This window comes from Danio rerio, chromosome 1 (assembly GCF_052040795.2).
Source record: "Danio rerio strain M-AB ecotype USA chromosome 1, GRCz13ab, whole genome shotgun sequence".
In the NCBI taxonomy this organism is placed as follows: domain Eukaryota; kingdom Metazoa; phylum Chordata; class Actinopteri; order Cypriniformes; family Danionidae; genus Danio; species Danio rerio.
The window spans coordinates 49,265,001-49,280,643 of NC_141021.1; the positions used below are offsets into that span (position 1 = coordinate 49,265,001).

The 15,643-nt window shown below is 37.7% G+C and overlaps 1 protein-coding gene across 43 annotated transcripts in view; it reads right to left on the reverse strand.

Moving 5' to 3' along the window:
* agpat3 (1-acylglycerol-3-phosphate O-acyltransferase 3) overlaps positions 1-15,643 on the reverse strand; it is a 78,408-nt gene that overhangs the window by 36,274 nt on the left and 26,491 nt on the right. For 38 of the 43 annotated variants that reach the window (XR_015475682.1, XR_015475679.1, XR_015475665.1 and 35 more), the window contains 3 exon segments: positions 9,212-9,314; positions 8,840-8,915; positions 7,684-7,882 (listed from right to left, as the gene is read on the reverse strand). Coding sequence is in view for 12 of the 43 variants with exons in the window: in XM_087235482.1 (XP_087091608.1) it covers positions 7,684-7,882; positions 8,840-8,915; positions 9,212-9,314 (378 nt within the window). In the remaining 31 variants the exon portion in view is untranslated. 43 annotated transcript variants of the gene reach the window in all.

Sequence of the window (15,643 nt, forward strand, 5' to 3'; positions counted from 1 at the left end):
TATCTATCCATCATGCTAAGGACATGCTAATTCATGCTAGAATCATGCTAGTTACATGCTAATTTATGCTAAAATCATGCTAGACACATGCTAATTCATACTAGAATCATGCTAACAACATGCTAATTCATGCTAGAATCATGCTAGTCACATGCTAATTCATACTAGAATCATGCTAACAACATGCTAATTCATGCTAGAATCATGCTAGTCACATGCTAGAATCATGGTAACAGCATGCTAATTCATGCTAGAATCATGCTAGTAACATGCTAATTCATGCTAGAATCATGCTAGTCACATGCTAATTTATGCTAAAATCATGCTAGACACATGCTAATTCATACTAGAATCATGCTAACAACATGCTAATTCATGCTAGAATCATGCTAGTCACATGCTAATTCATACTAGAATCATGCTAACAACATGCTAATTCATGCTAGAATCATGCTAGTCACATGCTAGAATCATGCTAACAACATGCTAATTCATGCTAGAATCATGCTAGTAACATGCTAATTCATGCTAGAATCATGCTAGTATCATGCTAATTCATGCTAGCATCGTGCTTACAACATGCTAATTCATGCTAGAATCATGCTAGTAACATGCTAATTCATGCTAGAATCATGCTAACAACATGCTAATTCATGCTAGAATCATGCTAGTCACATGCTAATTCATGCTAGAATCATGCTAACAACATGCTAATTCATGCTAGAATCATGCTAGTAACATGCTATATCATGCTAGAATCATGCTAACAACATGCTAATGTATGCTAGAATCATGCTAACAACATGCTAATTCATGCTAGAATCATGCTAGTGAAATGCTAATTCATGCTAGAATCATGCTAACAACATGCTAATTCATGCTAAAATCATGCTAGTAACATGCTAATTCATGTTAGAATCATGCTAACAACATGCTAATTCATGCTAGAATCATGCTACTAACATGCTAATTCATGCTAGAAGCATGCTAACAACATGCTAATTTATGCTAGAATCATGCTAGTAGCATACTAATTCATGCTAGAATCTTGCTAGTAACATGCTAAATCATGCTAGAATCATGCTAACAACATGCTAATTCAAGCTAGAATCATGCTAACAACATGCTAATTCATGCTAGAATTGTGCTAATTCATGCTAAAATCATGCTAGTAACATGCTAATTCATGCTAGAATCATGCTAGTAACATGCTAATTCATGCTAGAATCGTGCTAACAACATGCTAATGCATGTTAAATCATGCTAACAACATGCTAATTATTGCTAAAATCATGCTAGAATTGTGCTAATTCACGCTAAAATCATGCTAGTAACATGCTAATTCATGCTAGAATCATGCTAATTCATGCTAGAATTGTGCTAACAACATGCTAATTCATGTTAAAATCATGCTAACAACATGCTAATTATTGCTAAAATCATGCTAGTAACATGCTAATTCATGCTAAAATCATGCTAACAACATGCTAATTCGTGCTAAAATCATGCTAGTAACATGCTAATTCATGCTAGAATCATGCTAACAACATGCTATTTCACGTTAAAATCATGGTAATAACATGCTAATCTATCTATCTATCTATCTATCTATCTATCTATCTATCTATCTATCTATCTATCTATCTATCTATCTATCTATCTATCTTTTCATACTTTTTAAAACTGTTTAAACTAAATAAACTATTACCGTCAGGCTTTCACAAGCCAGCCTCAAAGTTTGTTCTCAAACTTTAAGAATCTAGTTAATTTTATTATTCTTCTTCTGAGACTAAAAATTAAACTCTATCTCGTCCTAGGCCTTTCAAGCTATGACCATCAAACTCGGGTCAGACCTCCGAACTATTCTGACTCGAGTTGCTATATCCTTTCCGACTGATCCGACTTTCGGTTTCCCGAAAAACGTCCCGGGACCGTCGGAAAAATCCCATAGACGTAACATTGGATCAAACTTTGTGACCTCATAACTCCGCATCAGAATGTCACACAGACTTCTAACTGGGCTCATTTAACTCAGACTATCAAACTGCCAATGACTGATCACCTTTAAACTTTCTGGCCACGCCCTAGCAACCACTTTTGGACCCTAGAAACCGTCCCATAGACATCCATTGCAAAAGACTCTCATTGACTTTACATGGGATCAAACTTTGTGAGCTCATAACTCTGCATCAGACTGTCCTACAGACTAATGGCTAGGCTCATGTTACTCAGTCTAGCCAGCAGCCAATCACTGATGGCCTTTTAACTTTCTAGCCACGCCCTAACAACCAGATACTGCACCCTAGCAACTGTCCCATAGACTGCCATTAAAGAGGTTCAGACTGATATTGTCATGCTGCATTATGATAGAGACATGGGGGTTGTTTTTAACTGTTCATACTGGCAAGAAGCTTTGATACATCATCAGTCTAAGCTGTCAATCAACTCCATAGCAACAAAACAGACTAACCTAGCAACGATATGGCACCAGCTATATCTCAGCATCAGAACATCGTAGAGAGGCGGGGGTTGGCTTGTTTGACTCATGCTCTTACACCATCTATCTATCTATCTACCTCTACCTATCTATCTATCTATCTATCTATCTATCTATCTATCTATCTATCTATCTATCTATCTATCTATCTATCCATCCATCCATCCATCCATCCATCCATCCATCTATCTATCTACCTCTACCTATCTATCTATCTATCTATCTATCTATCTATCTACCCTATCTATCTACCTCTACCTATGTATCTATCTATCTATCTATCTATCTATCTATCTATCTATCTATCTATCTATCTATCTATCTATCTATCTATCTATCTATCTATCTATCTACCTCTACCTATCTATCTATCTATCTATCTATCTATCTACCTCTACCTACCTATCTATCTATCTATCTATCTATCTATCTATCTATCTATCTATCTATCTATCTATCTATCTATCTATCTATCTATCTATCCATCATGCTAACAACATGCTAATTCATGCTTGAATCATGCTATTTACATGCTAATTCATGCTAGAATCATGCTAGTCACATGCTAATTCATGCTAGAATCATGCTAGTCACATGCTAATTCATGCTAGAATCATGCTAAAAACATGCTAATTCATGCTAGAATCATGCTAATTTATGCTAAAATCATGCTAGTAACATGCTAATCCATGCTAGAATCATGCTAACAACATGCTAATTCATGCTAGATTCATGCTAGTAACATGCTAATTCATGCTAGAATCATGCTAGTATCATGCTAATTCATGCTAGCTTCGTGCTAACAACATGCTAATTTATGCTAGAATCATGCTAGTAACATGCTAATTCATGCTAGAATCATGCTAACAACATGCTAATTCGTGCTAGAATCATGCTAGTAACATGCTAATTCATGCTAGAATCATGCTAACAACATGCTAATTCATGCTAGAATCATGCTAGTAACATGCTAATTCATGCTAGAATCATGTTAACAACATGCTAATTCATGCTAGAACCATGCTAACAACATGCTAGAATCATGCTAACAACATGCTAATTCATGCTAGAATCATGCTAGTGAACTGCTAATTCATGCTAACAACATGCTAATTCATGCTAGAATCATGCTAGTAACATGCTAATTCATGTTAGAATCATGCTAACAACATGCTAATTCATGCTAGAATCATGCTAATAACATGCTAATTCATGCTAGAAGCATGCTAACAACATGCTAATTCATGCTAGAATCATGCTAGTCACATGCTAAATCATGCTAGAATCATGCTAACAACATGCTAATTCATGCTAGAATTGTGCTAATTCATGGTAAAATCATGCTAGTAACATGCTAATTTATGCTGGAATCATGCTAGTAACATGCTAATTTATGCTAGAATCGTGCTAACAACATGCTAATTCATGTTAAAATCATGCTAACAACATGCTAATTAATGCTAAAATCATGCTAGTAACATGCTAATTAATGCTAAAATCATGCTAACAACATGCTAATTCATGCTAAAATCATGCTAGTAACATGCTAATTCATGCTAGAATCATGCTAACAACATGCTATTTCACGTTAAAATCATGGTAATAACATGCTAATCTATCTATCTATCTATCTATCTATCTATCTATCTATCTATCTATCTATCTATCTATCTTTTCATACTTTTTAAAACTGTTCAAACTAAATAAACTATTACCGTCAGGCTTTCACAAGCCAGCCTCAAAGTTTGTTCTCAAACTTTAAGAATCTAGTTCTTCTTCTTCTTTCTTCTGAGACTAATTTTAAAGTCTATCTCCTCCTAACCCTTTCAAGCTTCATACCTCAAACTTTCGTCAAACCTTCAAACTGGTCTGACTCGGGTTGCTATATCTTTTCCGACTGATCCGACTTTCGGTTTTCCGAAAAACGACCCGGAAAATTCCCAAAATTCCCATTGACTTAACATTGGGTCAAACTTTGTGACCTCATAACTCTGCATCAGACGTTCCTACAGACTTCTAACTGGGCTCATTTAACTCAGTCTAGCCAGCAGCCAATAACTGATGACCTTTAAACTTACTAGCCACTCCCTAGCAACCACTTTTGGCACCCTAGCAACTGTCCCATAGACTTCCATTGTAAAAGACTGCCATTGACTTAACATTGAGTCAACCTTTGTGAGCTCATAACTCTGCATCAGACTGTCCTACAGACTAGAGTCAGGCCTCATTCAACTCAGTCTTGTCAGCAGCCAATCACTGATGACCTTTAGACTTACTAGCCACTCCCTAGCAACCACTTATGGCACCCTAGCAACTGTCCCGTAGACTTCCATTCAAAAGACTCTCATTGACTTAACATGGGATCAAACTTTGTGAGCTCATAACTCTGCATCAGACTGTCATAGAGACTAATGGCTGAGCTCATTTAACTCAGTCTAGCCAGCAGCCAATCACTGATGGCCTTTTAACTTTCTAGCCACACCCCTAACTACCACATACTGCACCCTAGCAACTGTCCTATAGAATGTAATTAGCTGTGCTATCAAATGTTTATAATTCTAACATGCTAATGACATGCCAATCATGCTAGCAACATGCTACTCATATGCTAATCATGCTAATGACATGCTAACTCATACTGGAAACATGCTAATGACATGCTAATTTGTAATAGAATCATGCTAGTAACATGCTAATTCATACTAGACTCATGTTAATAACTGGCCTACATGCATATCTTTGCATAGCAGTGTCCTATTGACTTGGGGGATGGCTCATCTGACTCAGACAACCAATGAGCATCTCAATATGATAATAAAGCTCACAAGCCACGCCCCCAAATTGATTGCATAGACTTCCATTAAAATAGGCCAAGATGCGTATCTTTGCATAGCAGTGTCATAGAGACATGGGGGTTGTTTCATTTGACTAAGACAACCAACCACATTCAAGTTCACTCTGTAACCTCGCCCATAGCAACAAAACAGAGTACCCTAGCAACCATTCATCAACAGCTATATCTCAGCATCAGAACATCGTAGAGACTTGGAGATTGGCTCGTTTGACTCATGCTAGCAAACGGAACTTCCTATATGCTACACATGCTAGCAGTGACTAGCTACATGCTAATATTGACTAGCTAAGTACTGTAACTTGCTAGAAATGCTTACTAAGTATAAATGTTTTATCAAGCATGTATGTGAGGCTTGCCTAGTAACCAACCAGGGTACCCTAGCAACTGCCTAGCAACCACCCAAATTACCCTAGCAACTGCCTAGCAACCACCTAGCAACGGTCTAGTAATGCCTTAGTAAGGGCCTAGCGACCACTCAGGACACCCTAGCAACCGCCTAGCAACGCCTTAGCAACCACTCAGAATACCCTAGCAACCGCCTAGCAACACCTTAGCAACCACCTAGCAACCACTCAGGACACCCTAGCAACCACCTAGCAACACCTTAGCAACCACTCAGAACACCCTAGCAACCATCTAGCAACCACTTAGGACACCTTAGCAACCACCTAGCAACACCTTAGCAACCACCTAGCAACCACTCGGAACACCCTAGCAACTGCCTAGCAACACCTTAGCAACCACTTACGACACCCTAGCAACCGCCTAGCAACAACTTAGCAACCACTTAGGACACCTTAGCAACCACCTAGCAACCACTCAGAACACCCTAGCAACCGCCTAGCAACACCTTAGCAACCACCTAGCAACCACTCAGGACACCCTAGCAGCCACCTAGCAACACCTTAGCAACTACCTAGCAACCACTCAGGACACCCTAGCAACCACCTAGCAACGCCTTAGCAACCACTCAGAATACCCTAGCAACCACCTAGCAACCACTTAGGACACCTTAGCAACCACCTAGCAACACCTTAGCAACCACTCAGAACACCCTAGCAACCGCCTAGCAACACCTTAGCAACCACCTAGCAACCACTCAGAATACCCTAGCGACCACCTTGCAACACCTTAGTAACCACTTAGCAACTAGTCAGAACACCTTAGCAACTGCCTAGCACCACCTTAGCAACCACCTAGCAACCACTCAAAACACCCTAGCAACCGTCTAGCAACACCCTAGCAACCACCTAGCAACTAGTCAGACCACCTTAGCAACTGCCTTGCGCCACCTTAGCAACCACCTAGCAACCACTTAAAACACCCTAGCAACCGCCTAGTAAAATGCTAATTCATGCTAGAATCATGCTAACAACATGCTAATTCATGCTAGAATCATGCTAGTAACATGCTAATTTATGCTAGATTTATGCTAACAACATGCTAATTCATGCTAGAATCATGCTAGTAACATGCTAATTTATGCTAGATTTATGCTAACAACATGCTAATTCATGCTAGAATCATGCTAGTAACATGCTAATTCATGCTAGAATCATGCTAACAACATGCTAATTCATGTAAGAATCATGCTACTAACATGCTAATTCATGCTAGAATTATCCTAGTAGCATGCTAATTCATGCTAGAACCATGCTAGTAACATGCTAATTCATGCTAGAATCACGGTAACAACATGCTAATTCATGCTAGAATCATGCTAGTAACTTGCTAATTCATGCTAGAATCATGCTAACAACATGCTAATTCATGTAAGAATTATGCTACTAACATGCTAATTCAAGCTAGTAATATGTTAACTCAAGCTAAAATCATACTAACATGCTATTTACACTTTAAAACCACTTCAAACTTTCAGATTCGGCTTTTCAAGCCACCATAAAGTTTGTCCTCAAACTTTACTATCTAGTTAGATTTGTTTTCTTTGCATATATAGATTTCTTTGGTTGTTGCCAACATCCGGGGAAAATTTAAAGTCAACTGCACCTTTAAAAATATGTTTTCTGAGAAAAATGGTGATGCGTTCAATACTTATTTTCCCCGCTGTATATGGTATATATAATTTACAAATACATAATAGTGAGTTTAATTACCTAAATACACAAAGTTAACACTGACACATATCAACCAATCTCCAACCGCTTTAGGGCAGAAATTATTTAAATTCAGATTATAGTGACATCTACATTCCTGGAAGAACATTCATTTGATTGACAGAAACTGATGTAGAGAAAATCTCCCTGTAGTAGTTCACAGGATTGATTTGGAGTAAATAACACAAACTTGAAATAATTCTGAAATCACAACTGACCGACAATGAGGAAGATCATGAAGCCGATGATGAGGAGGGGAGAGCCGCTGACAAACACATCCCAGGCAAAGTTAATAAGCGGGGAAAGCAGGATAGTAGCCCAGAACAGAAAGTTCAGCAGAGTCCAAACGCGACGTTTGGGTATGATTGTTGGGCCGGGATAACAGCCCTCCTTCTCATAGTACTCTTGTAATGCATCCTAGAAGGACAGAGTTGTTGGATTAATTGTAGCTCACACCAATATTATAAATCAGATTCATTGTTTATTTAACACAACTGTTCTCAAGACTAAGACCACATCCCAATTTGCAAACCATCCATCCTAGACTGGATTAAATATAAATTGTGTCCCAATTCGTAGTGTGTTTAAATGAGATGAGTACTCCAAAGTTTCCTGCATTCTCTACATTTTCACATATGATTTGAAGTGCAGATTTGTGCACAATGGCTAATATTACCCACAACATGCTGCCCATTGTTCAAGGATTTGATTAGTACCACAAAATAATTGTTGTCCCAATTTGAATATTTTCGAAATAATATAATTAGTATCCTCAAATAATATGTTTCTGGTAGATTTTTGGTTCAATTTATGGTAGAAGTTTAAATTGCAGTTCATACTAGAATAAGTTCATACTACTAAAACTACAATTACAAACTACAAACATGGCAGCGAGGAAGACAAACAGTTAAATGGGGCAGCCTTGGTACAAAAAATGTTTCAATAATTGTTAATTAATTGGAAACCAATGGAACATGTTTATTTCACATTTTAAATGTTATATTTTATCTGCAACAACATTGTAAACATTTGAAAAGTGACATGTTTGGTAATTAACTAGTCAGTGCATCATTATGACAACACCTGAGGAGATTTCTCTTCATGAGAGACCCGGGATTGGCAGATTTACATGCTGTTTCTTATTTAATATGTTAGGTAATTAATTATAAAAAAAAATGTAGAGAATGTGACATGATAAAAGTGCACAGAACTAAGCAATAACATGTTGGTTAATGGCGTCATTAATTTGTCCCAAGGACCGACTACTCTTCTGTTCACACTACAAGAAGTATGTATTTTCCTTCACAAAAACATTACACCATTTTATGTCATAATTAAAAAAAATGTAATCAAGACTCAGTAAAAGCTTCAAACCTTCTCTTGGTAGAGTTTGTGTAACCAATCGGCGCACTCTTTTTCATCGTCAGGAATCTCCTCAACAGAGAAGCGCCTGTAAACAGAACAGTGACGCTTCATCAGTGCAGCACAATACACTCCAATAGAGGGCGCCATAACTGCATGCAGAACAGCAGGGGTAAAGCTTAACCAGGTACAAATCCTATTAGTCACAACCTTAATCCAAATATTTCAGGAAAATCTCAGGTCAGCAGTAAGATGCACAACATTCCTAAAATGTGACAGTTTAATGTTAACTGGACAGTCTAAAATGTGTATGATGATCTATTTATTTTCAAATGATATTGTGATTTATTATATACAGTGATATCAGTGAACTGGGAGACTCACCTGACACTCAAGTCTGCTTTGTACTTCTTCCCATTGACAATCCCCAACAGAGTCGGGTTTTGTTTGTCTTTGAAGTTCAGCGTGACATCATAGACTGCTTTTACTGTTGAAATAGAACAGACAATTCTATCTTTAGAATGTGATATAACAGAATTAGTTTATTTAAAAAAATAATTTCCATATGAATAAATATATATAATATGAAATTATAGTAAATGCTAGTGCTTTTAAACCATGCTATATCAAAGTGAATTAAACTGTATATATTACTGTTAATAAATGTCACTGTTAATGTTGTTAGTGTTGATAAATTCTACAGCAGTGTAGTATTAACACTGAACTGATATACTGTAATAAATAGTGTAGTATATATAGTAGTTTCTACTATATACACTACTTGACTAAAGTCTTGTTACCCATTTAGGTTTAGGGAACAACAATTAATAACTTCTAGTTGACCATTTGGTATCAGAAGTGGCTTATATGAAAGGCAAAGGTCTCTAGATTATGCTTATTTTACCAAAATAAAATATAATCATGCCTGCAATTTTCAATGATTTAATTAGGACAATATGGTCTGACTTTGCTTACACAAAAATCTTGTCATTTAACAGAAATAATGTACAGTATAGAATATAAAGTCATGCTGCAGTAGAAAAGAATGAATCCCATGAGCTTTGAGGACTGCATCCACACATCTCTGCAGTGACTCAAATAACGTAATAATAAAAACATCTGGATGGCAAAGAAAGTGTTCTTGCAGGACTCCCAGAGTTCATCAAGAGTCTTTGGATTCATCTTCAATGCCTCCAACTTCAACTTACCCCAGACATGCTCAATAATGTACATTTCTGGTGACTGGGCTGGCCAATCCTGGAGCACCTTGACCTTCTTTGCTTTCAGGAAATTTAATGCGAAGGCTGAAGTATGAGAACAAGAACCATCCTGCTGAAGAATTTGCCCTCTCCTGTGGTTTGTAATGTAATGGGCAGCAAAAATGTTTTGATACCTCAGGCTGTTTATGTTGCCATCCACTCTGCAGATCTCTCGCACGACCCCAACTGAATGTAACCCCAAACCATGATTTATCCTTCACCAAACTTGACTGATTTCTGTGAGAATCTTGGGTCCATGCTGGTTCTAATAGGTCTTCTGCAGTATATGTGATGCAGTTCAACAGATGATTCATTAGAAAAATCTACCTTCTGACACTTTTTCAAATGATCAACCAGAAGTCTAATTATTATTTGTTGCTCTTACAACTAGGATCGACGACAAGACATTTTTCAGGTAGTGTATAATATAATATACCATATAGTTTTAGACAACATAGTACAGTACTAGATATTTTGTTTAGATGAACAGTTAAATTACGACAGCAACTATAGAATTACCGCAACAGATTAATTATTAATTACGTTTTTTTTTTACTATAAAATGGTTCAAAACCATGATGTACTATAGTATATTTTCATACAAGTTTACACACACACACACAATTATGAAAAAAAATTGATAATTAAAAAAAAATATTTCCACATTTTTATGATGTTTGTCCTCATGCATACAAACAGCGTCAAAGTCACCAAACAGTAAATATTTATTAATATGTATTATTTTGACCAGTGGCAATTTTCTAGAAAAAGATGCTTTAATTTGCAGGAATCAAATATTAACATTAACAATAACATCTTAAACACACACACTAAATAAACACACATAAGAATAAACACAAAAAAATCTGACTGAACTATCTCCACTTTTCCTTCACAAAAAACAATTTAACTTCATGGGCCTGTGAATTAATTAAATGCATGGACGCTTTTTTAATAGTTTACTGTAATTGCATAGACAAGTATGACCAGCGCAAATCTCACGTTATAAAGAACGTGAGAAATTATCTCACGCTAGAAAGAAGAACGAAAGTAAAGCCAACTTGGAACACATAATAGCAGGCAAATGACAATAATTTGTTTGTGGATGAACTCTGAAAGCAAATAATGTTTCTAGTGTAATTACAGATTCAGAGCAGCAGATATTATTCAAGACAGGATAAGAGGGGCCGAAGCTCAGCAGAGTATGAATTGAGGGCAATTGGTATGAAAATCAGGATGATGAAAAGCAGCACAGCGTGTCTGCACACATTCACAATGCTCCATCTGCAGTCAACTCAAGTCTGCGGGTGCATCTCAGTCACCTCATTAGAGGAAACAACAATCTTGAAACAAGTCATTTGCAAGTGACGCCCTGCAAAAGTAATCACTGAGGAATAGCCTCACTGAACAGAAACAAAACACTTGACATGAATCTAATAGCTTGTTAAAGAGAAAAAATTAATAAAACTAGTTTAATAAATAAATGCATTTTTTGAGCAAGTATGAATTAAACTAAATATTTTAAAGACTTTAGTGTTACAAAAGATTTTGGTTTGGAATAAATGTTGTTTTAAGTATGTTTTTATCCATCCGGCCATGGTGATTTTGATGTTTATACATTGTTTGCTTACTTTACCACAGTTAAATTGGATAATTTGTCAAACAGTCATATTTTTTACTTTTTCCTAAAGCAACAGAAACCCTTTTCAATCAGAACTGCATGCACTGCTCAAAAAACGGAACCATGAGTATGTGACTCAATGTAGTAATAGGGTCCCACTTTATATTAAGTGGCCTTAACTAATATGTACTTACACATGAATTAATAGTTTGTTACAATGTACTTATTGTGTAAATACATGCATTTATTGTGTATTTATGCTTTATTAAATACCTGTATGTAATTACATCTGTTATTAACTTCTGTTATTACATTTGTAAATAAACTGCTGACCATTCCCTACACCTTAACCCACCCTTAAACCTACCCACACCACTAAACCTGTCTCTAACCCAACCCCTAACTCAAGAGCACCACAAGTGTTCTCAAATACTTTATGAACACAGTAAGTACATTGTATTTATTTTTTGATGTAAGTACATAGCAATGACTGTAAAAAATATGGACGACGCGACAGCCCTTTTTCCCATTGAACGCCTTGAGGGCAAAACGCCTGCTTGACGGGCACAAACTGTCGCAAAAGACTGCTGAAATTGGAGCCAGACATGCGCAGAAGGATTGTCTGATGGAGCCAGAGGAGGAGCCGCGAAAATGAGCAGAGTCGAGCTTCCAATCAAACGCTTTATGTAAAATCAACTACGCCCCCCGAACTTCTCAGCATGCGTTTGCTGTCATATCAACACAAATGGATGTAATAACGTTAACAAATATGAGGGTTTTATATATTCAATCGCGCCAGCTCCAGGCCGCAGCGCATAACTTACTCGCGGCGTCGCGGGCTGATTCCGGCTCGCATGCGGCAGCGCCTGCTCGCTCGGCCGCCGCATCTGGCTCGATTGACTCGGACTGGAATCGGGCAGTGAGTCCAGGCATCCGGAGTAGGTCCAGCAGAGGTAACATTAGTCAGTCTGAGCTCTAAGAGATAAGTCTCCGGCAGGCGAGAATCTAGCCGGAACTGTGTTTTGTTATCTGGGTGGCTAGGTGTGTATCAGCAAACTAATAAAGCCCGAAAAAAGCCCTGAACTTAGCGAATAAACAGTGTTCCACCAGGATCATGTATGTCAGAAACTATAGTTTACTGCTGAACTCATTTTGTCATGGTAAAATAACACAGAAATCGAATAATAACATTTCAGTCTACTTCAGTCTCCTGCCGAAGCTCAGATGCCGCGCTTTGAGAAACTGTCAATCACAGCTGTCAATCACGATGACACGCCCAGCATTAAATGACTGCTAAAAACAAACTGTTTACAAAAATGAAGATCTGCACCTATTTCAGCACAATAACCAGTGCCTTAATCCACCAGAACTATCTTTCGGGACATTTTATTGCAAGTGTAATATTTTTTTTTATTTGGGCTCAAGTCTCCTTCATTAACACGGAGGAGGCGGGCTTTATGACTTGTACTGCAGCCAGCCCCCAGGGGGCGATCTAACGGCCGAAACCTTCACTCAAACGTAGGCTTGCGGCACACTTGGTACATAGTAGTTAAGAACACTTATTATGAAGTGGGACCGTAATTGTAGGCCTCCGTCGGTCAGTGTTGACCATGGATGACAGATCCTAATTCTTATCTTGAGGCATGACTTATTGTCTGAGACGGCTTCATAATGCTATTTAAATATCAATAAATAAAGTGTACAAAGTAAACATAACACAATGTAACATTATGGTTACACGAAAAGTGTTTTGAGTGTTAAAACACACACATAAATAAATATAAAGTGTTTATATACACAAAATGAAATTTTCTAACCTTATAAATTTCTTTCGCCTGCTGAAAACAAAGCAAGATATTCTGAAGAATGTTGGGGAAAAAACACCACTGATTACATTTTTAACTACATTTAAATAATATGTCACAAAATATTTCATTCCTGCTGCATTTTTTAAAATCAAATAAATACATTTCTTGATTGACATTATAAGTCTAACAGATCCCAAACCTCTGAATGGTAGGGGGTATGCCTAAAAATAAAGCCTAAACTCAGTCTATATTTAGGAAGCAGGTGACAGACGGAAGAGTCTCTCGACTCCTGAGGTGCCGAATGCTCTGGGGTTTTTCTTGTGGCAACGATTCAAGAGTATTTTGGGTACAGGTGTATTCTAATAAGACATTAGGTATCACCATAACCGCAGGACCATGCTGCACCCTGTTTAGGGTCCCTGACCTTTGCACTTGAATACATGAACATTATTAATGAACAGCAGGATTACGGACATCAACAAAAGCATTTGAAGAGCGTTTAATAGTTTTCAACTGTAAAAAGATCTTTTGTTTTTAGGTTTACTCTGGGATGACTGACCATTTTTAAGAAGCAACATAAACACTTTACAATCAAAAATGTATGCACCATAAGCACATGAATAAACGTCAACACAAGACAATCCGATTTAAATATCAATAAATAAAGTGTTTGTAAACATAACACAATGTAACGGGATGGCTTAAGGTTCCACGAGTTAAAGTCTGAAGCTAAAGTACAGTTCACCCAGAAAAGGAAAATTCTGTCATTTACTCATTTTGTTTGAGTTTCTTTCTGCCGAAAAGAGACACAAAGGAAAATAAACTCACTGGCCACTTTATTAGGTACACCTGACCAACTGCCAATCACATGGCAGCAACTCAATGCATTTAGGCATGGAGACATGGTCAAGACGATCTACTGGAGAATGGTTATTTTGAACGTGGCACAGTTGTTGGTACCAGACGGGCTGTTCGGAGTATTTCAGAAACTGCGAATCTGCTAGGATTTTCATGCATAACCATCGCCAGGGTTTACTGAAAACACATATAAAAGAGAAAATATCCAGTGAGCTGCTGTTCTGCGGGCGCAAATGCCTTGTTGATGCCAGAGGTCAGGGGAGAATGGCCAGACTGGTTCCAGCTGATAGAAAGGCAACAGTAAGTCAAATAACCACTCGTTAGAACCGAGGTTTGCAGAAGAGCATCTCTGAACACACAACACGTCCAACCTTGCGGCAAATGGGTGCCACTCCTGTCAGCTAAAAACAGGAAACTGAGGCTACAGTTCGCACAGGCTCAGCAAAATTGGACAATAGAAGACTGGAAAAACGTTGCCTGGTCTGATGAGTCTCTATTTCTGCTGCAACATTCAGATGGTAGGATCAGAATTTGGCTTCAACAGCAAGAAAGCATGGATCTATCCTGCCTTGTATCAACAGTTCAGGCTGGGGGTGGTGTAATGGTGTGGGGGATATTTTCTTGGCACACTTTGGGCTCATTAGTACCAATGGAGCATCATGTCAATGCCACAGTCTACCTGAGCATTGTTGCTGACCTTTATGACCACAGTGTACCCATCTTCTGATGGCTACTTCCAGCAGGATAAAGTGCCATGTGGTAAAGTGTGAATCATCTGTACTCAAATGGCCTCCACAGTCAACAGATCTCATTCCAATAAAGCACCTTTAGGATGTTGTGGAATTGGAGATTTGTATCATGAATGTGCCGCTGACAAATCTGCAGCAACTGCTTGATGCTATTGTGTCAATTTAGACCAAAATCTTTTTGGATTAAGTCAGTTTTGAGGGCAAAAGGGAGTCCAATCCGATACTAGCAAGGTGTACCTAATAAAGTGGCAGGTGAGTGTATGTTGCCATTGACCTCAATAGTATTTTTTTGTTTATACTATAAATGCCAATTGCTTTTCCCCCAACATTCTTCAGAATATCTTGTTTTTTTGTCATAAAAGAGAAGCACTTGTATGTAAGTAAATGATCGGTATACTACCCCTTTAAATAATAAGAAGTCCCAGCCCGATTAACCTACTGCTTAATGGCCACAGATCAATAATAGTTTGAGGATGTTTACCAGCCAAAGTGAACTTAGTTTGCTTTGGTGCTTTGTTTTT